This window comes from Brachyhypopomus gauderio, chromosome 5 (genome assembly GCF_052324685.1).
Source record: "Brachyhypopomus gauderio isolate BG-103 chromosome 5, BGAUD_0.2, whole genome shotgun sequence".
Lineage (NCBI taxonomy): Eukaryota > Metazoa > Chordata > Actinopteri > Gymnotiformes > Hypopomidae > Brachyhypopomus > Brachyhypopomus gauderio.
Genome location: NC_135215.1, coordinates 12,316,981 through 12,344,470, shown reverse-complemented (window position 1 = coordinate 12,344,470; position 27,490 = coordinate 12,316,981). Strand labels below are relative to the sequence as shown.

Here is a 27,490-nt window from a genome sequence, read left to right as displayed (position 1 = left end):
AAACAAGCTCTTTTAAGAGATATTGTGGCGCTTCACGTGTTTGCCCAGTAAACTCCCGAACACGCATCCCCATGACCGATAGTAACCCCGGTTCTACGAGCGGATGTGTCTTGGGTGCGTTATAAAGCCTAAAGTGAATTGAACAGATGCTCTTTCCCAATTACAGTAGCTTTACGGTACCTCGTCGATGCTAGAAGGCCCACGGGTGACTGCAGAAAGAAAGTTGTTTCTGCGTTTACAGGGAATACAGCGAATGACCAAGACTAAATCATCAGGTGTGTCGGGAGAAAGGTAACAAATACTTTTCTTTTTCTGTTTGTTCGTCAAATGGCTGGAATAGAAACGTTGCAAAACGACCTTAGACCATTTCGGTATTTTTTTGTACAGTTTCATTTTAAATAATCTGATTGTTTACATATTAACCAAAGTAACAACTATCATTCGAAGAATTGATAGTCTCAGTAGTACACTAAAAGACGAGGAACGTGGCAGTTTCTTCGTGTTGTTTTAAAAACAAAAACAGACCGCGTCATGTTTTCTTACAGGATTCTGTCAGACACGTTGTATGAGAAATAAGGGAAAATAGATTCGTAGGGACAAAAGTCTCCTGATCATTATGTCGCTAGATTGCACGAGAAAGCGCATTCCATAACTCACCACACAGAGAAACATTAAAACACTGACACAGTAATGTACACTGCTATTGAATACACACATTTTAAATAAGTTGTACAAGAAACGTTGAAGGAACATTGGCAAGTTGATTATAAGTGCATTTGACGAGAAGCAGCTAATCCTCCGATTTCATGAACTTGTAGAGTTTCGTATAGAGGCTATTGCAAATAGAAACGTAGACCCCTTATATGGGCATGTTCCGGAGTAAAGATTAAGAATTGTAGACGTGAATATCTCATACTGGGGATCCTCGTGCAGCTGCCGATGTTTCTTTGTTTGTTTTGTTTCCTTTTTCTTTCTGAGTATCAAAATGCTTTGTTCACAATGTCTCATCCTGTTCACAGTTACATTAGTATGTATGTAATTATAATGACTTATCATGTTCACATCTTCTGAACAGTGTAAGGTAATGACTATAATAACAAAAATTACAGCCTAAGTTTTTGAATAAATTCACTTCGGTTTCCTTCTTCCATACCTCTCCTCCAGAAGAAAATAAACTGTGTGGCTTGGAAAGTGTTTGAGAATTTGATTGATCAGGTCTTGATGGCTTGAGATCACATACATACATGTGAAAAGTTTCATTAGCATTTGAACGACGGCACAGTCTTTTGTCGCAGACCCCTGGCGAATCAGCCTCTGAGATAAAGCTCTTTGATCAAAAAGCAGTTACCTGTCATAGCTGGTATATCTGGGCACAGACCCAGAGCCGTGAAACTCTTTACAGAGTCAAGTCCTCCAGCTACAATAAAGTCCAGCACTAATAAGTGCTGTGGAAAGGCAGGACAGGACAGGACACAGCAGGACAGTCCAGGAGAGCAGGGAAGCGAAGACGTGAGCAGGAAGGCTTCAGATAGGCTGCTGCACTTTGTCCTGGACTTTTGAGCTGCTGTGCTGGTTGTACTTGGCCACCTTTGTTTTACACGCCCTGCTCGCTTTGTGTGTGTCACTGCAGCTGCGAGCTGGAGAGAGTGGTGTGAGGAGGACCTGAGTGAAGATGTCTGTCTCCACTCAGCTGGGCCTGCTGCTGTGGAAGAACTTCACTTACAGAAGACGACAAACAGTGAGTCAGCCCACTCTTTCTGTTCCTGCCGCTCTGCTGTATAGGAATTAGAAAACATGTTGTGAAAGATGTATAATATATTTCTCTGGGCCAGCAAATATGAGATGACATGGTACTGGAACTCACACTGGAACTCACTTTAAACACTAGACATTCAAAGTGTCTTAATATCATTAAGTATCCAATTTTTTATTTCTTGGTCAATGTATAAGGAGCTCTATAGATTTGAGTGGTGGACATTTTCCAAATGTTCAGCTGACGGACTAAGCTCATTGAGGAGTTTAATCTTTGATTAGATTAAATCACAAATCCAATTATTTGACTTACACTTACACTTCTAGGCAACATTAAGACCATTTAGACCATTTCATGACAAAACCTGTAGTGGCTTTTGCCACTATTACTATCAAACTGTCGATGTTGTTTGGCCTCTCTGAAGAATAAAAAAAAATCATGACATTATTAGAAGAGAAGCAGAGTCCGTAGTGGGAGTTCTGTCATTAATAAGACCCTCTCAAGAGCAGAGCTTCAGGAACAACAGCTGCAGAAGGACATGTGGGCCAGATGGCTGTGATAATCCTGTGTTCTCTACCACTCCCAGGTGCTTGCCTAGAGGACACTTTTCCAGAACCACCTTTTCTAAATAATACTTTAGAGACTAAATACATCATTTAGAATTATTTATATGGCTTAGTTATGTTGTGAACAGTAGTATGCTGTTGCTGTCTTTTCAAAATTCAAGATGGTTCCCATTTGTGTAAAAATAAAACTCACCCCAAGAGCCCAGACGCGGAGATGGGGTCAGATGATTACCTCTCACGTGGCTTGACCTTATGAAACATCTATGCTCAGAAGTCACTCTACATGCTTTCTATATCTTAGAATGTATTATTGATGTGTGTTTGACGACATTTTCTCATATTAATAATGTATGCTGTTAATAAAAGGCAGCCAATGGCAGCGCACGGTGACAGCGCTCGAGTGAGGCAGCAGACCCCGTGTCTGGGCACAAGGAGGTGTGGGGGCTAGGCGTCTGTCTTCCTGAAAGCTCTATTAGCAAGGGACTGGCACTCACCTTTGAAGGGGGGACCGGGGGGGGGGGGGGGGGGGGGGGTGTCTCCTCTGTCTGCACTTCAACAAAAATGCTGACTGTATTGTTTCCTTCACCTCCCCTCTGTTCTTTCCTCATGTGCTGTGCAGCTCCAGCTTCTGATTGAGATAGTGTGGCCTCTTTTCATCTTCTTCATCTTGATTGCTGTGAGATTTTACTATCCTCCGTACGAGCAGCATGAATGTAAGTAAAGTTCATGATCGTTTTGCAACAAACAGGCTGCGGGGAACCCAACTGTAAAAAGACATAAAAAATATAAATTGGTGGTCCATAAATTGTGAAGGAATTCAGACAGACATTCTGTACAGAAATGTAAAGCAGTGTCCTGTATAATTTATGCAAAATAAGCATTTTCTGTTTAATTAAATAATTTCCTCTGGAGACAATAGAGAGCAAAATGGCTTCCATATGTTTGGAACAAAAGTATTTCTGTAAGCATATCAGCAAAGCATGTTTTGTCATGTAACTACATTTACAGTTAAACACATCATAAATGATATCATAATAGATTATGTTCATAGAAGTCAGACAATGCATTTTAGACAAGATTTCCAAGATATTTGCCAGTGCTTATTTATTGTGTACCCTTATCAAGTGTAACCACCATTATCAGTCATAACAACATGTCATTTGAAGGATAAGTCAGATAGGGTTGATGTTATGAAAGTTAAGCAGTACCTACTGGATCATGTATGGGGCTCACAAGGTCAGAGGGACAATTTCTCAATAATGTTATATTACATAGAGCAAGTGTAATTATAGAAGGTTAGAATTTAAACTTGACATTTCAGTACCTCTGCTGTATTTAGAGAGACACAGCAATGTCAAGGACCACTGATTCTAATGTATGTATGTATATATCATTCATTGTAATACTGAATCAATATTTACCCACTGCCTTAAAGTAATTAAATGAACCAGTGAAAGTGAAGATTCACCATTGACCTCACTCTGATTAACCCACAGATGAAACTGTTAGAAGGTGTCGTAAATGGCTCATCGGCTTTTATATTAGAGAACAGTGAATTTATTAGGTGTTACCTGAAGTTCTAATGTCAGTAAAGATTATATTATTGCAGAATAGTTGTTTATTTGACTTAACTGCTCTTGTAATCTCTTTATCAAAGTTCTGTGTGTGAAAGATATTCAGGACCCCTCAGAGTGTTTGGTATGATATCAGATATAATGCTAATAGACACATTCTGTGAACTTTTGTTAACTTATGTTAAAGTATCTTCATAAACCATAGTTATGTAGTATTTTGTCATATTATTATGGATTATTTGTTGGTTTATTATGGACCCCTAGTTGAAGGAGGAAACACTTCTTTTGTGGTGTTTCGTTTCTGCATGATGTCCAGATCAGGGTAAAGAGTGCAGTAGTTTACCACCATGAATCATGGACCATGTGAGTCTAGACATGTTGCAACTGCTCAGAGGAACGATTGGTTAGAGTTCCTCTTTACACAGTGGCCAGTTAGAGAAATGTAATCAATTATGCAGGCCACGATTTAATCAATTTGTCTCTCTTAAAAATAAATCTAAACCATTGTCATAAGCATTGTTAATGCAAAGTGAAACAATTAATGTTCATTTTAATGTTAAGGGTAATTTTAGAGATTGGAGCAGGCAAGATGTATTTGCTGATTTGTCAGTATACGGTGCATTCACATTTATGCCGTTGTGTTCTCTTATCTTATCTGTTCTGTGCTTAGTGATGGGCCAGTTGGCAGTCTTAAGGTTGACTGATAGCAGACCTGCTTATTTGACTCATCACACAAATAACTGTTACCAAGAAGAAGGGAGGCATCAGTCTTAGGCCAAAGGTCCTGCACTATGCTTAGGCAATCACAAAGATGCTGATGTTGGCTAGCTTCTGCACCGACCCTCAGATAAGACAATCACAGGGTACATGGCTGCTGTCTGAGCTTTGTCTTTCCAGGTGCACCGGTGTTCTGAAACAGCTGTGTCTTAGCCTGTTTACAAACATGAAAACAGGAAAGATCTTGGAAATATTTGTTGGAAAAGATCTGATGATCTGAAAATGTAGACTTTTGCACCCCCTTTATCTAAATGGCTGGATTCAACCACTTTCCAGTGCATGTTCCCACTTTCCATTATGTCTCTCTTACTGTGGGAACTCTCTACTCTTCAGGGAGGCAGTTAATTACGTCTTCTGTCTTTCTCTCTCTGTCCCAGGTCACTTTCCCAACAAAGCCATGCCCTCTGCAGGCACCCTGCCATGGATCCAGGGTATTGTCTGCAATGCCAACAATCCCTGCTTCCGCCACCCTACCCCCGGAGAATCCCCAGGAATAGTTGGCAACTTCAATGATTCTATGTAAGTTTAAACTCACATCCTAGCTTATGACTACAGGAATGGTCAGAATTGCAGTTGACTGCTAATTCAATTTTCCAGTCAGCTCTGATAATTAAATAATAATGAAAAATGACTAACATGCAGCTGTGATAATGTGTTGCTTTCACATTTTCAGAATATCACGACTTTTTTCTGATGCCAAGAAAATTCTGCTGTACAGTCAGAATGACAAAAGTCTGGATGGGTTTAAAGAGTTAATACATGCTGTGAAAGCCTTGCAGAATAACACTTCAGGTAAGATGAAAGAGGGTGTAACTACAACGTTTTAAAACGAACTGCGCTGACAGTGTGTTGTAGCCTCAGGCCTTACTCTCCTTACTTTGCACAGGCAAAGGATTTCACATAAATACTGCAATAAATCCCCACTATTTGTACTAGTATGTATTTATATTGTATTCATGTGTATTTGTAAGGAGCTGAAGAGAATCCTTTGTATTGAATTAAATTTTCCACTCAGTGAGGATGTGGGCGACTGACTGACAGCTCAGACTTTTTGGGCAAGCTGTGACAAGTCAGTGACGAGGCTTGTGTGGGAGAACCCAGGCAGAAGATAAACACACATATGTGGACATACGCACGCACAAACACACACACACACACACACAAACACACCCACACCATCCATTCAGTCCTCACGCAACACCAGTCCTCCCCTTACTGCTCCCCAACATGGCAACATCTAAGCAGTCTAACATTTATATTAACGGTCCAGCAAGTGTAGTGCTCTGTAACTAGGAAACCAACACCTCATAAAACAGGGGCTTTTGTTTGTTTGTTTGTATTCACATCATTGGAATAGAACAAAGACTGTTGGCCAATGTAGATCTTTATTTGAGTGATATGGGACGGGCTGTGGAGCACGTGAGCGTTTGTTACGGTACAACCAGCTTGGGCCACAGACTGTACTGATGCTCATGCTTGCATACCAGAAGTTAAAAATCATAGGTGTATGCTTCAGATAAAGCGTCGGTCCTCCCACGTGCTTCCCATGTGATCCCATCAGTTTATCAGCTCTGTCTCTCTGTTTATGACTTCACCCCTCACTCCGGTACATTTGTACATCCTGTGTTACAAAAATACAGCCGTTTATTTTGCATTTAAAGTGCCCAGTGATATGTGATCAACTCAGGGTCTGCGTTTGGGACCAGAAGTGGAAGAACAGTAGGGACAATAATCTGTCAGAGAATGTCTAGGAAAAAAGGTGCAGTAATGTCACCTGATTTACTTGCAGCTTTAAAAATAAGAGTCTTTGCCTCTTTGCAAACAAAACTGGTGCTTTGAAGTGGCTTTCCAGGTATTGTAGAGCTGCTCTATGTTTCCTCATGCTGAGATCACAGTCACTTTTGTTTGGATTATTCTGTCATGCACGTAAACAGATGGAGGATCATGTTAAAGGAGTGTGGGTCACTGGGTTTGTGATTATTGGCTTCGGCTGCTTAGTGAGTTCCGCTTAAACTCACTCACACCAGGGTCACAGCTGTGAGCACCGTGAAACCTTTGCTTAATTATAAGCAAGATAGAACTTGCTGTGTTATATTATTATTATATTATTCATTCATCAATATTCATCAGCTGGGTTAGCACTGTCAATTTGTTGTCAATTTAGTTGTTATTAAAGCAGAATGGGTAGATACACACACATACATTATTTGTTTGAGGGGTATAGGTAGCGAGCTTGGCAAGCGCCAGCCCGGTACAGTGTGTGTGTGTGTGTGTGTGTGTGTGCAGGGGTTTTGAGCACTAAAGATCACTATAACAATGCCCACCTAAAGTTCCATTACATAGGGTCCACTTCCCAGGACGCAGTTGAACTGGAGTCACATATTAAGTAACCTCCCCAGAAGCTGTGGTTCCACAGTCTTCACCAGCCTTACCTGTCATTCAGTATTTTTCATATGGAGTGGTTTCAGTTAGTAAAAGCTTAAACAGTCCAGGAGTCTGTTACCTCTGGGAGATCCAGCTCCCTGAATGTGTAGTGGATACACCCCCACCCCCCTGAGGGGCAGAGGTGCAATGGGGGCAGTAGAGGAAGACAATCAGGCGACTATAGTGTCATCTTTCCACCAGGCCTTTGGAGGAGAGAGTGTGAATGGCCACACTTTTCTGTGGCCCAGGTGTGATTTCTGAGGCCTTACAGATTGTTGGGGCATTTATCCTTATCCATTGTGGGCAGGTGACCTCTACCATTTAGTATTTTGTTTTTTCCCTACAGTATATATTGAATTATATTGAAACCTGGGATGCTTGTGCTTATATCTTGAATATCTCGAGTGTGCTCATGTTGTTTCATGATCATTTAACTATCATCAAACAACTATCAAACAACTATCATTAACAAGATCATCAAACTATTCTAAAAATATTTACAATTGTACATAACATCTTTTAAATGGTAGTATGTCAGGGAAACACACTTTCTAAACATTTTAGAATGCTCGTGGATTATAATGATGGCCAACGTGTTTAGCATTATAGACCATGCTAAGCTTCTCAGGAGTTCATGACGGAGGTAGTGAACCTGCGGGACAGCCCACGTATCTGGCATACCACAAAGCCTGGCCTGCACAGGCTTGCACATGAACCTCAGAGGATAAATGAAACGTAATCCAGAAAGCAGGGGTGCACACAATGGACCTTCCCTTCAACACACACCTGAGCCTTCAGCAAGTGAGCACATGCACAATTACAGGCTTATGGCAACGGCAGGAATGCTAATGAAAGAGAAAATGATGGAAAAGGGGCTAGAATTTTCCTGAATTAATCTCATAATCAGTAGGTGGATATGTTGTGAGTGAACATCCGGTCGAATTGCAGGAGAATGATAAATAAAACTATAATGAAGGATTTGTCAAAGCAGATATTAAAGTTCTATACTATACTATATTATACTATACAATAAAGGTGTATTTCTCCACCTCAGGTTTCAAGCTCAAAGACTTCCTAAATGACAACGAGACCCTGTCCACATTTCTCCTCAAAAATGCATCCATCCCAGAGACTGCAGTGCAGGACATTCTGAAGGCAGAGGTGAACATAGAAAAGGTGAGCAGGGACCAGATCGTTTGATAGCTTTGGCTTTACTGTATGCCATCACTGCTCAGCAAATACTTTGATCAAGTTAATCTAATGTCAGATAATGTCCCTGTCATTTTCTGCACTGTATATCTTAAACAGTCCAATGTAAATGTAAAACCTGTACACTGTTTATTGTTAGTAAGCCACTTTATTATTATTTATAATCAAGCAAGGAAGGTTCTTTGAAACTATTGAAAGGAAGTTCAAATCACAAGGTTTCATATTTTCTTCAGAGAATGTCTGACACAACTTAGCGGAGAGGCCAGACTTCACACAAACACCTACATCTGACTCTGTACCTATTCACAACAGAACTTCATCCTTCTTCCCTTCAGCTGTTACACGCAAAGCTGTGCTCTCTGTTCACCATTTCCCCCCAGCATCATGTGGGCTTAAACTCACACCCAACCTTCTTCTCTGTCATCTCACTCTGACCCAGGTGTTAATGAAAGGCTTTGGGGTGCACCTCAGAGATATGTGCAACACGTCCAGCTTGAAAGACTTTGTGACCATCCCAAACACGAAGGTGGCCAGACTAACACAGGACATCATCTGCAGCTCGTCACAATCATGGTTGAACCACGCTGAAAAACACTTCATGGCCAACCTGGACTTCTTTAAGCCAATGAGGGTAAATAAACGTATCATTTTTGACATTACCATATAAAACTATAATACATGACTATACATTTTATTTATTTTATTCAGTTTTTTGTGCTGATTCATTCTTTCCAAAACACTGCAAGTTGACTATGTCTATACCATTATTTTAAGAATAGATCTGGTGTGTATCAACCAGTGGTGACTTGTTGACTTTGTTGTGTGTAAATGCTATATTCTAGAGTCTTTACAAGCAGAAAATTTGTGCCCTTTCCAATTTGGTTCCTTGAAGAAATCTGAGATTTGTCAAACGTAAAAATTTCATATGGCATAGTATGGAGAAAATGGCCAACTCCGAATATGTTTCTGTGTAATGGGGAGAGCGATCTTAAACAAGGCTATTAACACTCGTGGGTTAATAACTGCAGCAGTGAAGAGGTCATCGTCTGCTCTTATCAGGAAACATTAACCTCCTCTTTACACCTCATTGACCAGCTGTGTTCGTATTCCCTGAGAACCCGTGCCAGGTGATTCGGTCATTGATGTGCACTTTTAGGGAAAGTAAACAAAGACCAGGTCAATAAGGAAGATGGAGAGAGGTAGCTAGAGAGAGAGAGGGAGAGATGAAAGGGGGTGATATGTGGTAAGGTGGATGAGGGCCTGTTTTAACTTGTCCTCCACACACACACACACCCCTGAACATGTAGCCTAGAGATACAGCTTGAGCTTTCTCTGTCTTTGTCTTTGGGTGGTTTGTTAGGGTCTATGACTATCATGTTCCCCAGAACTCTCCTACTGAGAGTCGGCACCGGGAGTTGGGAAATTGTTTCTCACAGGAAAAGCCCTTTAACGAGGAGTTACCTGCACTGACATCTTGTATCGGATTCACCGGTAGAGTCGAGTAGTGAATGGCTTGAGGGCTGTGTTACACAACATTTCTAGTTTTATTACATTTTTCCACTTACTCATGGAATTAATTAGGCCACTGACGTATTATTATAAATGTTATTTTACAGCCTCATAAATTAGATAGCTAGTACATTCACATTGAAATATATTTTATATTCATGGAACGCGGTAACATTTTAAGTAATAGATAAGATGTTACCTACAAATAAACGCAAAATATAGATAATACAAACAGGGCATATACCCAATTTTCCCCCACATTTAGTTTAATGCTCACTGAGCATGGTTCAGAGGCCTTTAGCTAGAGTCAGGAAGTTGTCCTTGTGTGTGTGTGTGTGTTAACTCTCAATTTGATTACGGACCCTTGCTGCGTGTTTGACTAAGTTGCCTTACTAAATGATACATAATGGGTACTGCACAGAAACCTTCTGTTGTAAACAACACATTATTTGCGTGTTAGACCTGGACACATAAGCTCATGATTAAACTCTCTTAAATGCTCTTTTCTTGCAGACAGATGCAAAATCTGAAAACCACCATGCCCATCAGGTCACCAAGGCAACAAACAACCTTCTGGAAAGCCTCGGTTCTCTGGCTCTGGAGGTAGGCCCCATGTGACCCTGCTTCACTCTCAGTGCTGGTGATGTAGCGTGATTGGTGCATTCACTGTGCTCTCAAGGCTGGTGGTGTAACGTGATTGGTGCATTCACTGTGCTCTCAAGGCTGTTGCTGTAGCATGATAGCATGATCTGTAGTACAGATAGTCCATGTGTGGAGTGCCTTACATAAAACCTCACACAGAACAATTAAAGAGTGCACCCGAGACCGAAAAACATAGACGACTGAGCACTACTTTGGTCAAAGTGAGGAATGTGTATGTATTTATGTGTGTGTACATCTCACCAACTATCAGGATCTAGTAAACAAAGACTCAGTTCTCTGTGCCTGACTGCAAACAATAAGCTGTTTTGGTTCCAGACCTACACCAAGGCAGTGTCAGATGTATGGGATCAAACCTCAGTGGAGGATTTTCCTGCTTATGCATGTGGCCCTGCCAGCACTTTTCCATAGAATGTTCCAGAATGCACTCTTTTCATTGTTGTCTCCGCCCCCTTTGAAGTGTTGTGGTCAACAGTATCTGTCTGAATCTATAAAGCCTTTATATTGTTTAAATCTTCAAACTATTTTAGTCATTTAAAGCATTGTAGTCTGTTCTGTTTGTTGTTATTTAGGTATCACTATTTATAGACCTTAGAAAAAGAAGTATTGGTTTAATCTAGAAACGTACTGTAGAAAAAGAGATAGCCTACTTTTGATTTATCCAGAAGAGTGCGAGTAACTCTGTAATGGCAACAGCACCTGCTGAGGGGCTTGACACAGCAGAAAAAGTGATACATGGTGCCAGGATGTAGTGAGGATCTAGTGGACACATTGGACGGGAGGGAGAGAGAGTGAGTTGTTTTAACTCTCAGCTGGACAGACATACAGTCAGGCACAGCTGAACAAGCAAAAGGAGAAATCAGATGGCGAGCGTGTGAGTGGACCAAAGCAAGTCACAGACAATCAAGAGAAGCACTCTGGTAGTTTCTAGTAGTCAGTGTTAGTATAAAGTAGACATTTGATCTAAGCAGTTAGTTGGGAGCCTGATTTGTATGCTGGAACAAATGCTTCTCTGTCATTTCTCCATCCTGGATCTCTAAGGATAAAGTATAAACAAACTATAAGTATCAGCACAGTCCTTCCCTTTGACTCTGGACTAATCTCCAAGACTAGGCAGTCTATGTGAGTGGAGCACGTGTACTACAGTAACCTTTTTTTGATGTTACCTGGCTTAGTGCTGAGTTCAGCAAAATTCTCCAGTGGAGAATTCAAAGCAGCCCTACTAGCCTGACAATGTTAAATTCATAACTTTGTAGTGTTCGGCCAACGGCTAAGGGTTTATTTCCACATGTCCTGTTTTCTCTACATCAGTGTCTGAGAGGGTTTGGTAGGCCTCAGTTGTCCTGGCACGGTGTAGCAGATGTTTCCCCAGATTTTTCCCACTCTATCTCTCCTGTCCCTGCTTGCATGCACTCTTCGGTCAGTGCACGGTTACACAAGACTGGAAACATGTGACAGGCTGACTGTGCCAGTGTGGCGGAATGAGTCACATCAGAGCTAACACTTCTTCCAGAGAGCACGCAGGGCCAAAGCCGCCCGGCTGGCCGACCACGCCTCTCTGAGCGTTAACGGCAGCGGCTGCAACTCGGTCTTCTCCGCTTTCGTGCTTGGCATCACTTGTGATTCCAGTTCCTGTTGACTCACGGGTTTGGAGGGGAATAACACGGCACACGCAAACGAGCAAAGGTTTAGAGCTGGGTCACAGCATGCCTGGTTCTCCTTTCCCTTTGGCCAGAGTTTTGCTGCTTTTTGAATTAGTAGTTTGTTTTGGCTGCCTCTTGCTTTGTATCAGAGCACATTCTGTGTGTTTGCATACGTCACGTGTCAAAGCTGTTTGTTTACGTGGCTGAAGCCTGTTTCATTGGACATGCCCTCAGGATTGCCACCGCATTAAGTAATTGTGCATAGGACATCCAAGCATGAGACACACATCAACAAGAGAACACTGGAAACACAGGAAACACTGGAAAATGCCCAAATGCGAGCTTTACTAGGGTTGTAAACACAGTGTTAATAAGGTCTATGATTTGGCCACCTACTTTCAAAGCATATATCTTTCATTTCACAGTGCATGCATAAAAAATAATCTAATTGTTGTGATAGAGCAGACCCACAATCTGATGACAGCAAGATGCTATTTTGTTGAACATCGCAGAGCTGCTGTAACCATTCAAAACAGCCCCCTTAAAGTGTTCTCTGCTCCAGTGTGTAATGAAGGGTTCGGTTTGTTTGCTGTTGGTGCACTACAGGCCTGTAACATGTCTGATCCTCCCTCAGCTGGCTAGCATGCGGAGCTGGAGTGACATGCGGAACGAGATCCTATTCCTGACCCAGAATGCAACTGGTTCGCCCAGTCAGATGTACCAGGCCGTGTCCCGAATAGTGTGCGGCCACCCGGAAGGGGGCGGGCTTAAGATCAAGTCCCTTAACTGGTACGAGGACAACAATTACAAAGCCCTGTTTGGCAACTACAACAGCAGTGATGAGGAGCCTGTTTCACTCTATGACAACACAACCAGTAAGCACCCTATGCTAGATGTCCCTTCAGTGTTTTGTCTTGACTTTTCAAACTGCGTGTGTAATATTTATAAAAATAAAAAAATTTTAAAGATTATTTCATTTATAGTTTTTAAGTGCTGAATATGAAGCCACTTAATTTTTCATTGCCATGAGCTTATGGGAAATGTATGCTACCGTTTGTTTTGCTTTTATAGCCCCCTACTGTAACAACCTCATGAAGAACATGGAGACCAGCCCCATCTCTCGGATGATCTGGAGGGCTCTGAAGCCTCTGCTAATGGGCAAGATCCTATACACGCCTCACACCCCTGCCACCCAGAAGATCATACAGGAGGCAAGCAGTCTGACCTTGATGAGCACAACATCCTCATTACCCTGTCTTTGTAGGCAACTTAGATGTGTAGAATGTTGAACCAGATTATCACCGTGATTGTAAGATATTTTTCTTTCACTTGCAGTGAAAGTTGGAGGATGTAGTTATATGTTTTCTTCATATTATGTGTTTTAGGTTAATAGGACTTTTCAGGAGTTTGGTGTCCTTAGAGATCTAGGTGGAATGTGGGAGGAGACCAGGCCCAAAGTCTGGAACTTCATGGAGAACAGTGAGGAGATGGATCTTTTGCGGGTATGATTTTGTGGGCATTTTGCTCACTACTGCCCTCCTGTGCACAGAACACTTGCTAATCTTTAGAATGTAAGTTGCCAGACACAGCTGCCAGTGATTACTCTGTGTAATGGACTACAAGATGTGACCCCTTCATTGTGTTCACAGACATTGCTTCAAAACAACCTCACAGCCTCATTCTTCAGTGCCCAGCTGACAGGCACCCAGTGGAGTGTACAGGACATAATTAGCTTCCTGTCCAAGCAATCGGAGGACACACGTCCACATGGGACAGTTTTCACATGGAGAAATGTCTTCAATGAGACAGACCAGGCCATTTTGAGCATATCACGCTTCATGGAGGTCGGTTTCTGTCCCTCTGCCTCTCCCAGTCCTTGATATGCCACCATCACTGTCTCCACCACATATGTACACAAACCACAATGAGGCTGTTTCTCTCTCTCATATCCAGAAACATGCACACACGCACGTACACACGCACACACACAGAAACCCAGTTCAGTTCTGGCAGTGACGGTTGACTTATGGCATGGATAGAAAGGAGAAGCGAAAGCAAAGCAGAAGTAGAAATCTTTTGAGGGAGGAAGATTCTCAAGCTGTTTGCTTTCCACAAGGAGACATTTTGTATTCATTCAGTGTCCTCCCTTTACACAAAAACCTCTTTTGCCATCATTGTACACCCTCTATACACACTGAACCAAGGAATGTCTATATAAGTCACATAGCCATTTGAAGCAATTAAAAAAAAAAATTCTCATTTGCAGTGGTATACAGGAATAACTACCAGTAACGACAAGATAGTCTGATTCTTGGTCTTTCTGTCTCTGCAGTGTGTAAACCTGGATAAACTGGAACCAGTGAGCACAGAAGAAAAGTTAGTAAATGAGTCTCTTGGTCTCCTGGATAACAGGAAGTTCTGGGCTGGAATTGTTTTCCCTGACATTGACACAAATAGTTCCGAGCTTCCGCCCCACGTCAACTTCAAAATCCGCATGGACATCGATAACGTTGAGCGCACCAACAAAATTAAGGATGCGTACGTCGAACTTTGCCTCTTTATTAAATATTTAAATACTTCAGGAATTGACAGTACCCCACTGTTGGTGGGACAGCACTAAAATGTATGTCAGATAAACACTGATTTTTCCCCGTTGTTGCAGTTACTGGGACCCTGGCCCCAGAGCAGACCCTTTTGAGGACATGAGGTATGTTTGGGGCGGCTTCTCTTACCTCCAGGATGTCATAGAGCACAGCATCATGAGAGCCCTGACAGGCAGCAAAGAGAAGACTGGGGTCTACATCCAGCAGATGCCTTACCCATGTTACGTCGATGATATGTACGTACACTTCCTCTCCTAGACAGCCGTGACCCTTGACGTTACCATTGTGCCCCTTTATTGTAACCATGACAGTAATTTTTATAATCCGAATCTTTAACAGTGTTTTGGCACGTCTTTAACTCCACAGCTTCTTACGGGTGATGAGTCGGTCCATGCCTCTCTTCATGACCCTCGCCTGGATGTACTCTGTGGCCATTATCATAAAGAGTGTGGTCTACGAGAAGGAAGCCCGCCTCAAGGAGACCATGAGGATTATGGGATTGGACAATGGCATCCTGTGGTTCAGCTGGTTCATCAGCAGTCTCATCCCTCTCCTCATGAGCGCTGGATTACTGGTACTTCTGCTTAAGGTAAAATGTCCCTACAAGTATTTCACCACCATTCACATAATTCTGCTTATAGATACTGAGTTACATTTGGTCTCCGTGACATGTATGATGGAGGTGCAGGTAAAAAAAAAAAGTTTATATTTCATATGATGGTTTCATATTCTCAGCTCAATATGGTATTAAAAGAGAAATGGTCACCAAGGAGTGTGATTATGGTTCATCTTTCTGTTTCAAAATCATCTTTGACATAACTGATATAAAAGGCATTGCTGCATGTGTCAGTATTGATTAATGAAGTGTTTTGAGTGCTTTGACTGTATGAGTACTCCTATATAAACCATGTTAGTTCACATATTTTATAGAATAGCCTAAATAAATGGGGGAAAGAAGGGCAAAATAAAAGCCCTATCATAATCAATACAGTTGCTGTCTAAGGGGTAATTAACTTAGCTCTGGGCTGTCAAATCCTCTTATTACATTAGTATCTGCAGTAGCTGCATTAGTACCTGCAGATGCTGATTTTATATTAATCTCTGGGTCTAGTGTTAACATAAGTCGGAATTGACTTTGAGCAGTAAACAGGAAATCCTGTGTTTATTTGTTCCACAGAATAATCAACATGCATAAACGCTCATTTACCATCTATGATGTGCAATATCCTACCAGCACTACGAATGAGGAACTAGTAACTTATCGTTTAAATTATTAGTAATATGTTGCATTGCTTCCCCCTCCTCTCTGCAGCTGGGGAACCTTCTCCCGTACAGCGACCCTGGCGTGATCTTCCTGTTCTTGGGCTCCTTTGCTGTGGTCACCATCATGCAGTGTTTCCTGATCAGCACGGCATTTTCCCGGGCGAACCTGGCGGCCGCGTGTGGAGGCATCATCTACTTCACCCTCTACCTGCCCTACGTGCTGTGTGTGGCCTGGGAGGACTACGTAGGTCTCGCCGCCAAAGTCATCGCTGTGAGTTGGTTTTTTTTTTTACAACCCTTGCATCAAGTTCCAGCATGGCCTGTAAAGCAAAGTGCAGCTGTGTGTGGGCTTGTGTGGCAGCCGTGCTGGCTTATCCTTATCTTCAGCAGAGGTCAGTGCTGCTGTATCTTATACAGTACAGCCACTCAGTGTAATTATACATGAAGAAGACATGCACACAAATACAAGATATATGGCCTAAGGATTGTCTGACTGGTTGTGTGCTGCAACCACCTTCCCACACACTTTGAATGAAAAAGGATGAGTTCTCGTTGGTTGAGACATGGATGAGACGTGGTTATGCAATCACGTTAACTGTCCTCCTAATGCCTTCGCTTATGATTTGCCATGTTAGTGATTTGGGGTGCAGGTCACCTATAAAATAACACTTATCCCTGTTCCCACACACCGTCTCTGCAGAGCCTGCTGTCTCCGGTGGCGTTTGGCTTTGGATGCGAGTACTTTGCCCTCTTCGAGGAGCAGGGGGTTGGGATCCAGTGGAGCAACCTTATCTCCAGCCCCACGCAGGGGGATGACTACAGCCTCACCACCTCCATCGTTCTCATGTACTTCGACGCCTTCATCTATGGGCTTATGACCTGGTACATAGAGGCTGTGTTCCCTGGTCAGTACGGCATTCCCAGACCGTGGTACTTCCCACTTACCAAGACTTACTGGCTTGGAGAAGGAGACCAAAGGCAGACACCCACAGTGCAGGGGAAGAAAGCAAATGCAGGAGGTAAGAGTGTCTGCCTTTAATTTCTACAATAGGATTGTAAATGAAGGATAAATGACATGTTACTGCTCCTAACAACACTCAGTGATGTAATGGTTGGTATCTTGGTTTGAAGCTGTGTGCATTGAGGAGGAACCTACTCACCTAGAGCTGGGAGTGTTCATCCAGAATCTGGTGAAGGTCTACCGACATGGTAAAAAGCTGGCTGTGGACGGCCTGACACTGGGCTTCTACGAGGGTCAGATCACCTCCTTCCTAGGCCACAACGGAGCTGGGAAAACCACCACCATGTAAGCAACTGAGGAATAATTTAACAGCAGACCTTTAGACCTTTGCTTGTTATCACCAGGCAGACCAGAAACTGCTAAAAGAGCGTGACAGATAATGTTCATTGGATGTTTCAGGTCCATCCTGACTGGTCTCTTTCCACCCACCTCTGGCACGGCCTACATCATGGGCAGAGACATTCGCTCAGAGCTCAGTGCCATCCGACAGAGTCTGGGAGTGTGTCCTCAACACAACGTCCTCTTCAGCATGTGCGCACCTTTCATTTGCCAGGCCTTGTTTTTGCATTAATTACATTTAACTTTGCTTAAAATCACTACCAGCTGCATTTTAAAGGCAGCATTTGGGGTGGCTTTGTTCAGAGATGTGCTAGATCATGGTTGGACGTGTGGCATGTGTTCAGGCTGACAGCGGAAGAGCACATCTGGTTCTACGCTCGACTCAAAGGTCTGTCTGAAGAGGAAGTGAAGGCTGAGATGGACCAGATCTTGTTTGACACTGGACTGCCACACAAACGCAGGTCCAGGACCAGTGAGCTCTCTGGTGAGCAGGACATTTAAACATCTAAAGTCAGCAGTGACAGGTTTGAGATCAACAACATGTTCAGTGCCAATGATATCTGCCCTTTTAAAGGTGGCATGCAGAGGAAGCTTTCAGTGGCCCTGGCTTTTGTTGGAGGGTCAAAGGTAGTGATCCTGGATGAACCAACCGCTGGTGTGGACCCTTTCGCTCGTAGGGGCATCTGGGACCTTCTGCTGAAATACCGAGCAGGTACTGTTTTCAGCTCCACTCTGGCAACATAAGAATGCTGGCTGTATCTTTAGCTGTGAATTATCCATCTAAAATGAATTCATCAGCACTACGATGTGTCTTCCTGCAGGACGCACCATCATCCTCTCCACTCACCACATGGATGAGGCAGACATTTTGGGTGACCGTATTGCCATCATCTCCCATGGCAAACTGTGCTGTGTGGGCTCCTCTCTCTTCCTGAAGACACACCTGGGATCGGGATATTACCTGACCTTGGTAAAGAAAGAACCGGAAGCTTCCCTTAGCTCATGCAGGAACTCCAGCAGCACTGTGTCTTTTGCCAAAAAGGTGAGAAGTTGAACCTCCTACACCAAAATAATTCTAAATCACTTCTGAAATCTTCAAGAAAGTGTCTCAGTCAAACTTCTAACATTGACTGAATTGTCTCTTCAGGATGATGAAGCTTCAGAGAGCAGTTCAGATGCAGGTCTAGGCAGTGACCATGAGAGTGACGCTGCCACTGGTGTTGGTAGGTGTCCATTATCTACATGACATTATAAGGCTAGTGGGAAATGTTTTTAGACTTGGACTTAATCTGCAGCCTGGAAGAGAAAATGAGACTAAATATAATGTAACATCTGCATGTTAAATGCATTCACTACTAACCCCATTGCACCCTTGTTCTAAATGCACCTGCAGGCTCTTCGTGGCCTGTTGTTCCTGCAGACGTCTCTGTCATCTCAGGTCTGATCCTCAAACATGTCCGCAATGCACGCATGGTGGAGGACCAAGGCCATGAGATCACCTACGTTTTGCCCTATGAGAGCGCCAAAGATGGCGCCTTTGTTGACCTCTTCCGTGAAATGGACGACCGCCTTGGTGATTTGGGCATCTCCAGCTATGGTGTTTCTGATACCACACTTGAAGAGGTACATCACTGGTCTCACTTTCCTGTGAAAAAAATATATTTAGTACCCACTACATTTGAAATTGCATCGAGATTGAGTTTTTATGTTTTTACTGACTCTATAATAATAAATTGCAGATTTTCCTGAAAGTCGCAGAAGACAGCGGCGTGGACACTGAAATTCTGTCAGGTAAGACTTTAATTTGACTTGACAGAACAGGTGTAAACAGTGATGAAAAAAATTGTAAAGTGCTTCAAATAAATGAGAATGCATAATCGCATGGTCCTATTTGCATGTGTCCAGACGGCACCCTTCCAGTACGCAGACGAAGACGACATGCTTTCGGAGCCGACCACCAGAGCTGCCTTAAACCGTTAACTGAGGATGACAACTTTGACTGTAATGAATCTGAAGTTGACCCAGGTAAAGCTTATAAACAGTAGAAGGCTGCTTCATCTAGGCTTCCAACACCACAGCCAAGGAATATGCCTGTTATTTATCTTCTGTTACAGCAAGCAGTTGGCACAATTAAACGTTCAGAGGTTCTTTTACAAAACTCTTGTGTTTCTGCTTCCGTAGACTCCCGGGAGACGGATTACTTGAATGGCTCAGATGGTAAAGGCTCATATCAGGTCCAAGGCTGGAGCCTGACGAGACAACAGTTCATAGCCCTGCTGTGGAAGAGATTCCTCTATGCTCGCCGGTCCAGAAAAGGCTTCTTTGCACAGGTACACCGTGAACAGCTGATGGTATAGATAGTCACCTGATGGTATAGATGAACAGTAATGAAACACAGCATGAAGACTTTCAGATAGAAAGTGTCTGATTTCTGTTCTTTTCTACAGATTGTTCTGCCTGCAGTCTTCGTGTGCATTGCTCTAGTCTTTAGTCTTATTGTTCCCCCCTTTGGGAAGTACCCCAGTCTAACTCTGCAACCTTGGATGTATGAAGATCAAGTCACATTTTTCAGGTGCTTGTTTTCTAAACCTGGCATATACTTAGCTTGCTTTTAATGCGGATTACCCCTCTGTAAACCTAAACAAAGTTTGGCTTTATAATCTGTGATCTCTTTTTGTTCACTTTTGCTTGCAGCAATGATGCACCTGAAGACGCTAGTACTCAAAAACTACTTGCTGCTCTGCTAGAAGCTCCTGGATTTGGAACACGATGCATGGAAGGAGAGCCAATACCGTAAGTAAATCACAATATCAACTATTAATAGACTTAATGAGGAGAAAGGTCAATAAAACCCTATATATCCAGGAACACTAATCTTGCCCTACTTGGCCATGTTCACAGAGATGCTCCATGTACTATGGGTGATGAGGACTGGTCCACACCAGAGGTCACAGAGAGTGTACTTGAGGTCTTCAGGAAGGAGAACTGGACCATGGAGAACCCATCCCCAGCATGCGAGTGTATCTGTGAAGGCAAGAAGAGAATGCTTCCAGAATGCCCGGCCAGTGCCGGAGGGCTACCTCCTCCACAGATCATGATTAGCGAGAGGGACATGCTTCAAAACCTGACTGGAAGAAACATCTCTGACTATCTCGTCAAGACCTATGCCCAGATCATTGGGAAAAGGTATTATTCAGTTGGGACAGCAAGAGATTCATTTAATCTTCACACGTTCAGCTATTCTCACTGATGTTCTCTAATTGTTAAAAATTATGCATAAAAATGCTTAGCAATAATGCAGCTGCTTCTTTTGGCTTCTTTTCTACAAAGTTTAAAGAACAAGGTCTGGGTAAACGAGTTCAGATATGGAGGCTTCTCATTGGGTGCAAGGAGCACTCAGGTATTACCACCTGCTCAAGAGATTGATGATGCCATTTCCCGTGTTAGGGAAATATTCCAGCTGGAAAAGGTAATTATTCAGGTTCTCATTCGTAATGAGTCCATTAGCACAGCGGCTAATCTGCGTGGTTTCCCCTGTGATCTTCAGAATTCAGGGACCGCAGCCGATCGCTTCCTTAACAGCCTCTCTGCATTCATCAATGGCCTGGACACCAAAAATAATGTGAAAGTGAGCAACACGGACACATTATTTTCTCCCTTGTATTTCTTACATCGTTGGAGTAAGTAGATATCCTAAAGTTGACAGTGGGTGAACTAAAAAATATTGTTTCTCTCACAGATCTGGTTCAATAACAAGGGTTGGCATAGTATTGGGGCATTCCTCAGTGTAATGAACAATGGTATTCTACGTGCCAACCTGCCCCCCGAGAAGGACCCGAGTAAATATGGCATCACAGTCTCCAACCATCCTTTGAACCTTACCAAAGAGCAGCTGTCTCAAGTGGCATTGTAAGTGATGTCCAATCATTACTTTGTAATTACTTGGTAAAAGTAGTTTCTAACCACAAAAACATGGCAATGTAATATCTTGTGTTTTCTGTTTTAATTCACTCAATTTTTTTCAAAATTGTTTTGATGTTTTTTTTCAGGGTGACAACCTCGGTGGATGTGCTGGTGTCCATCTGTGTGATCTTCGCGATGTCCTTCGTCCCTGCCAGCTTTGTGGTCTTCCTCATCCAAGAACGTGTGAACAAGGCCAAACACATGCACTTCATCAGTGGGGTTCAGCCTTATCTCTACTGGGTGGCCAACTTCCTATGGGACATGGTACGAGGCTTTTTTGCACACGCTACATTGTGCCTGTCTGTACATGATTCCAGAGGTACGCCTGTTCTTAACACATTATTCCTTTCTTCTAGTGCAATTATGTTGTTCCTGCAACCCTGGTCATCATCATCTTTGTGTGCTTCCAACAAAAAGCATATGTCTCCGCTAACAACCTACCTGTCCTGGCCCTGTTGTTGCTTCTGTATGGGTGAGTGGGCCCTTTTGGGTCATCCATCTGTAGGCTTGATTACCGACCCAGTTCAGGAACACGGGGGTATTGTAAAGACAAATGTTCTGGTCTCTCCAGGTGGTCCATCACACCTCTGATGTACCCAGCCTCATTCTTGTTCAAGATTCCCAGCACGGCTTATGTAGTCCTCACGAGTGTAAATATCCTTATTGGGATTAATGGAAGCGTGTCAACGTTTGTGCTTGAGCTGTTTGGGAACAATGTAAGTACCATTTCAGACCAATACGAAACTGCCGTGTCATGGTTGACTTACTGATGTAGTTTAAACTTTGCTCAGTAATTGCAGAGTCACACACCTTTAAAAATTGTGTGATTCAATAAAATAAAATGTCAGACTTTTTAAAACACCTGTCATTTTTTAAAAGAAAATAGCAACACAATGAATTCGTGCATGACTCCCCTCTTGTGCCCTCTTCAGGAAATTGGTGGTATCAACGACATCCTGAAGAATTTGCTCTTGATTTTCCCTCACTTCTGCCTGGGCCGAGGTCTGATTGACATGGTCAAGAACCAGGCCATGGCCGATGCTCTGGAGAGGTTTGGTAAGAATAGACTTTCTTTTTTTTACATCTGCCCCAATCTGTGTGTTTTTCCCATTCATAACCTATAGTTTGTCCTTCCCCAGGTGAGAACCGTTTCCGTTCTCCTCTCGAGTGGGACATGGTGGGTAAGAACCTTTTTGCCATGGCAGTGGAGGGAGTGGTCTTCTTCATCATCACCGTCCTCATCCAGTACCGCTTCTTTGTCAAACCGAAGTAAGCATCTCCTTCAAACGCTCGCACTGACATATTAACATAGAGCATAAAGAGCAGCTGACTGCTAGAGGCTCGTTTGAGTGACTGGCTGTTGCTGGTGGCTTGCAGACCTCTGAGACCTAAACTGAGCCCGATTGGAGAGGAGGATGAGGATGTTGCCAGAGAGAGGCAGAGGATCGTCAGCGGAGCTGGACAAGGAGACATCCTGGAGCTCAGAGAGCTCACCAAGGTCTGGACCTTCTCTTCAGCTACTCGCCCTTATGTTAGTTAAGTAGAGCAATTGTAAAGGAAGATGTTGGTACACGTGTCCTCATATTCACAGTGCTCTCTCACGCCATGCCGCAGGTGTATAAGAGGAAACAGAAGCCAGCCGTGGACAGGCTCTGCGTGGGCATTCCTCCGGGCGAGGTGAGACATGCTGTTTCTTCCCGTTTCCATTTCAGACACGCACAGCCAATTGTCTGTGTTACCCGATCAGGGGCGGAGGGCATGTCTAACCTCCATCTTGTTCTTGCCCCAGTGCTTTGGTCTGCTTGGGGTAAACGGTGCTGGAAAAACAAGCACGTTCAAAATGCTGACAGGAGACTCCTGCGTCACCAGCGGAGAAGCCTTCCTGGCCAGAAAGAGGTGAAGTGAACCAAACAACATCCATTTAATGTCAGGCGGAAATTGTGTCTAGTATATCATAATTGATTAAGTTGAATTCTTCACAAATCGATAACAGATAAATGTTTCTGCTTCTCTCATTATCAGTATACTCAGGGAAATAGATCAGGTGCATCAGAACATGGGCTACTGCCCACAGTTCGACGCCATCAATGACCTGCTAACGGGCAGAGAGCATCTGGAGTTCTACGCCATTCTGCGCGGTGTTCCCGAGAGCGAAGTGTGTGCGGTAAGGAAGCTTTCTTTCTGAAAACAGGACACAGAAACCAAAAGTCCAGAAAACACAACAGAGGGTAACAGGACCCTACCTCAGGGCACTACACATCTACAGCAGGAGGGCACTGGGGTTTGGAAGGGACAGTTTATGACTACAGGGGCTAAGGCTGTGTGTCTGTGGCAGGTGGCTGAGTGGGGAATCCGGAAGCTCGGGCTCATAAAGTACGCAGACAAAGCAGCTGGCAGCTACAGCGGAGGCAACATGCGCAAACTCTCTACAGCCATGGCTCTGATAGCAGGCCCGCCCGTAGTGTTTCTGGTATGTATACCCCGGAATACACACATGCTCACACACGCTTTAATCGTGACTAACACAATCGCGTCACGCTTCTCTGACGATCTGTGTGATGAGGTGAGGCATTTGATCCCAGAGATCTCTGTTGTTTGGTTTGGCACCCCGCAGTGGTGTTCCAGTTATGATGTAAAAGGGGAATTAGATTAAAACTCCCACACAACTGCAGTTCTGTCCTGACTAAATTAAGCTGAACTAATTTTTTTCTAGTTCTTTCTGCATGAGTTCAGTATCTGTTTGCATTCATTACAGCATTAAAATCACATCAGTGCATTTTTTTATGTAGCAACCTTTACAACAATATTTTCTATAAATCAGTTTATTCACAAATTTGGATTTAGATCCCTAAAGAGCAAGCCTAGGGCAATAATGAGGAAAACAGGAATACAAGGAAAACTCCATAAGAGGAAGTAACAGATATTGAGAGGAAACTGACTTCAAAGTGCTGTTCTGGACCACACATGACCATGGGAATTTTATCTGAATTTAACAAAGCAGAATTTAAGTACAAATGATACTGAATTGCTGAATGGAGTCCTCTTAATCTTCAGTGTAGAACAGTACAGGTGGTTTGGGTCATAGTTTTTGCAGTGAGGTAGAAGATTGCTCTGGTGCTTGGTTGGCACCTTCAGTTAAACCTGCATGCTAACCTGTGTGTCTCAGGATGAGCCCACCACCGGAATGGACCCCAAGGCCCGGCGAGCCCTTTGGAACTGCATCCACAGCGTCATCAAAGAGGGACGCTCCATTGTGCTCACCTCCCACAGGTAGGGACCAAGGTGGGGGCTCAAACAGGGGCCACCAGACTACCTGTTCAAATGGAGTAAAAAGCTAAAAGAGCTAACGCATTCCTTGGACTGATGATAGTATTTAGTAATTATAGTATAATACTATATTAAGTATAGAGGTGTCTATGGAACACATGACTGATGTGTCCATGCTGTGATTCTAGCCAAAACTGTTTCATTTGGTATGTGGGATTATATACAGAGAGTTTGAGGGACTGTTACAATAGCCACTTGTAGCCACGCCCATGATTATCACACCAGGTGTGTTACAACAGATAAAACGTTTGGCAGTATGAGAATGTTCTATGTCTGATAAATATTCATATACATCTTGTACGTTAACAATCGACCTTTGCCCTGTTGCTCCACAGCATGGAGGAGTGTGAGGCTCTGTGTACCAGGATGGCCATAATGGTAAACGGCAGATTTCGTTGTCTGGGTAGTGTCCAGCACCTCAAAAACCGGTAAGATTACCTCACAACACTCATATTACCTCACCTCAAACAAGCTACGGCAAGTTCATCCCAAGCATCCCAATCTAATCTCTGCAAACTTTAAATTCCTCAGGTTAGGATTTGTACATTTGAGAGATTAGACGGTGGTTTTATCAAACTGGGATCTCTGGACTGCTTTTCAGTTGCTGTGTGGCTTCCCCCAGCTGTGATACACATCTCCTCTCTGTACACGTGCCCCTCCTTACGCAGGTTCGGCGACGGCTACACCATCATCCTGAGGGTGGCAGGACCTGAGCCCGAGCTGCAGCCTGTGATGAAGTTCATCGAGTGTGAGCTGCCCGGCAGCACGCTGAAGGAGAAACACCGGAACATGCTGCAGTACCAGCTGCCCTCCTCACTCTCCTCCCTCGCACACATCTTCAGGATCCTGGCCAGGAACAAAGACCTCCTCAGGATAGAGGACTACTCTGTTTCCCAGACCACACTGGACCAGGTGAGGATACCTAACCTCAACCCCATTGATAACCGCATAGGTGGAATGATGCAGAATGTCTGTGGTGAGGTTCAGTGTGATCGTTCAAATAATAAAGAAAATAAATCTAAGAAAAAGAAGGGAATGGGTGATAAGCTCGTATGAACTATGGGTCTCTGTCCACGTGTTGTTTATTTGCCTAGAATATTCTGAATGCTCCTGAAAACTAAGCATGCTAAATTAACCCACACCAACTCACTCCACGAGTTTGAGATTTTATATAGAATCAAGACATTATTTGTGCTAGGTGGGACTCATTATACACATTATAGTTTCATTTTGAAAGCACTTTTGAGAAGAATCACAATTATATACCTGTTTGTTTTCTGATTACCTGTACTGATGTGATTTTGCACTCCTGCAGGTGTTTGTTAACTTTGCCAAGGACCAGAGTGACGATCACTCTGAAAACTCGATACGGCGTAAACAGGTGCTGGTGGACATCCCCCTGCTCAGACTGGCGGCTCCTTCGAAGAAAGAGCAGAAAGCGTCAGAGAGCGTAGTGTGACGGGCGCCGTCTGGAGCCAGTGAAATTTCACTGTTTTCACCTTCCTGTTCTTGTCCATGCGCTACAGGCTGCTGCTTCACTTATCCAGCTGTTTGAAGGACTGCACGAGTTTACTGGTGCAGGCGCAGCAGGGTAGAAAAATCAATGCAAGTCAATGCTAGTGCCCACTTGCTATGTTGTGGAGCCAGGTGGTGGAGCGTGGTGAGGCCAGCCCCCCACGCCCATCCCAGCTGAGAGTGAGAGAGGGAAACTTGAATCACTGCCATCGTTTTGTTCTTGTACGACCTATGCAAAGAAGCTGTGGCTTTGTGCATCTTTTAAATAGATTTGACAAATCTTTGAAGCTCACTGTGTAATTTTGTTTTGGTGACTGTAAATGACAGGAAAATTCAGGGGCAATGTCTATTTATTTGTACTAGAAATGACATGAAGAAGAATTACGATCTTTCTTTTCGTCTCTAAGAGCTATATTACATAAAAAATCTGTTTGACTGATTTTCTTTTAAAATGTGCCTTTATTTATGAACAGACAATTGTTTTTAAAGTCCGGTGGGGCATTATTTTGTAAAATGTTCTTGCAAACAGTGCCTAACTTAGACTTCTAATACTACAATTTGAGACAGAAGTATTCAGTGTTAGCTAGAAACGTACTGTACAGAAGAGTGATTATTATATATATATATATAAGAACAGAAGCAGAAGCTTCACAGTGTCGTAATATAATGTATACCTCAGCAGATACAAAAGTCCTCTAACAGGTTATCATATTGAAGGACATTTTGGTTTTGAAAACCACTACTCTAATTTGCCTTTGACCTCAAGTAAAGCCTTCAAAGCCAAGCGAATCTTTTGTAGTACATACTTAAGTTCAGAAACAGTGAGTGGTGCACATATGGGGTTAGGCGTCTGTTCAATTTGGACTATCCAACAGAATCCAGTATTATAAATTTCGAATCTTGTGCTTAATTGGCAATGCAGTCATTTCCTTTAAAACTACACTGCTCAGCGACTCATCAGTATTCTAAAATGTTGAAACTGGTCTCGGAGGAAGGACGGCATCCTTAGCACTTTACTGGGTGTGATCGTTGGAAATTTATTGATCTCTTTGCACTGGATTTTCCACAGAACAAACTACATTCCATTTTTCTTTGTTATACCTCCTGTTTTTTTCTACATAAAATGGAAAGCATTTTCCATGGAATATTCCTTGTCTGATTCCTGTTTACATTTCAGATGTATTGACAATGGCTGTGGAATATCTGTTACTCACCATGTACAATACTCAAAATAAAATCTGACAAATCTACAGCTCAAATTTGTTTCTTGTACATTGGCAATACTAATATAAAAATTCCATATTCATATAACTTTGACAAGAAAACCCAAAAAGGACTTTTAGA

The 27,490-nt window shown here is 43.0% G+C and overlaps 1 protein-coding gene across 1 annotated transcript; it reads left to right on the top strand.

Annotated features, from left to right (window-relative positions):
- Nucleotides 1–81: 81 nt before the first annotated feature.
- Nucleotides 82–27,405, top strand: abca1b (ATP-binding cassette, sub-family A (ABC1), member 1B). The gene is made up of 47 exons (XM_077005739.1): nucleotides 82–291; nucleotides 1,631–1,738; nucleotides 2,939–3,032; nucleotides 5,048–5,189; nucleotides 5,344–5,462; nucleotides 8,149–8,270; nucleotides 8,743–8,934; nucleotides 10,326–10,415; nucleotides 12,750–12,990; nucleotides 13,187–13,326; nucleotides 13,501–13,617; nucleotides 13,765–13,959; nucleotides 14,448–14,653; nucleotides 14,778–14,954; nucleotides 15,085–15,307; nucleotides 16,031–16,252; nucleotides 16,682–17,000; nucleotides 17,113–17,287; nucleotides 17,402–17,533; nucleotides 17,686–17,825; nucleotides 17,916–18,053; nucleotides 18,163–18,383; nucleotides 18,489–18,564; nucleotides 18,735–18,964; nucleotides 19,081–19,132; nucleotides 19,247–19,366; nucleotides 19,523–19,671; nucleotides 19,789–19,913; nucleotides 20,036–20,134; nucleotides 20,243–20,527; nucleotides 20,672–20,810; nucleotides 20,889–20,969; nucleotides 21,081–21,250; nucleotides 21,391–21,568; nucleotides 21,661–21,776; nucleotides 21,876–22,020; nucleotides 22,237–22,360; nucleotides 22,444–22,573; nucleotides 22,682–22,802; nucleotides 22,919–22,981; nucleotides 23,094–23,200; nucleotides 23,327–23,468; nucleotides 23,640–23,774; nucleotides 24,471–24,574; nucleotides 24,967–25,059; nucleotides 25,300–25,543; nucleotides 25,947–27,405. The coding sequence occupies exons 2-47, from the start codon at nucleotides 1,673–1,675 to the stop codon at nucleotides 26,088–26,090; spliced, it is 6,843 nt and encodes a 2,280-aa protein (XP_076861854.1). The 5' UTR covers nucleotides 82–291; nucleotides 1,631–1,672; the 3' UTR covers nucleotides 26,091–27,405.
- Nucleotides 27,406–27,490: the final 85 nt, after the last annotated feature.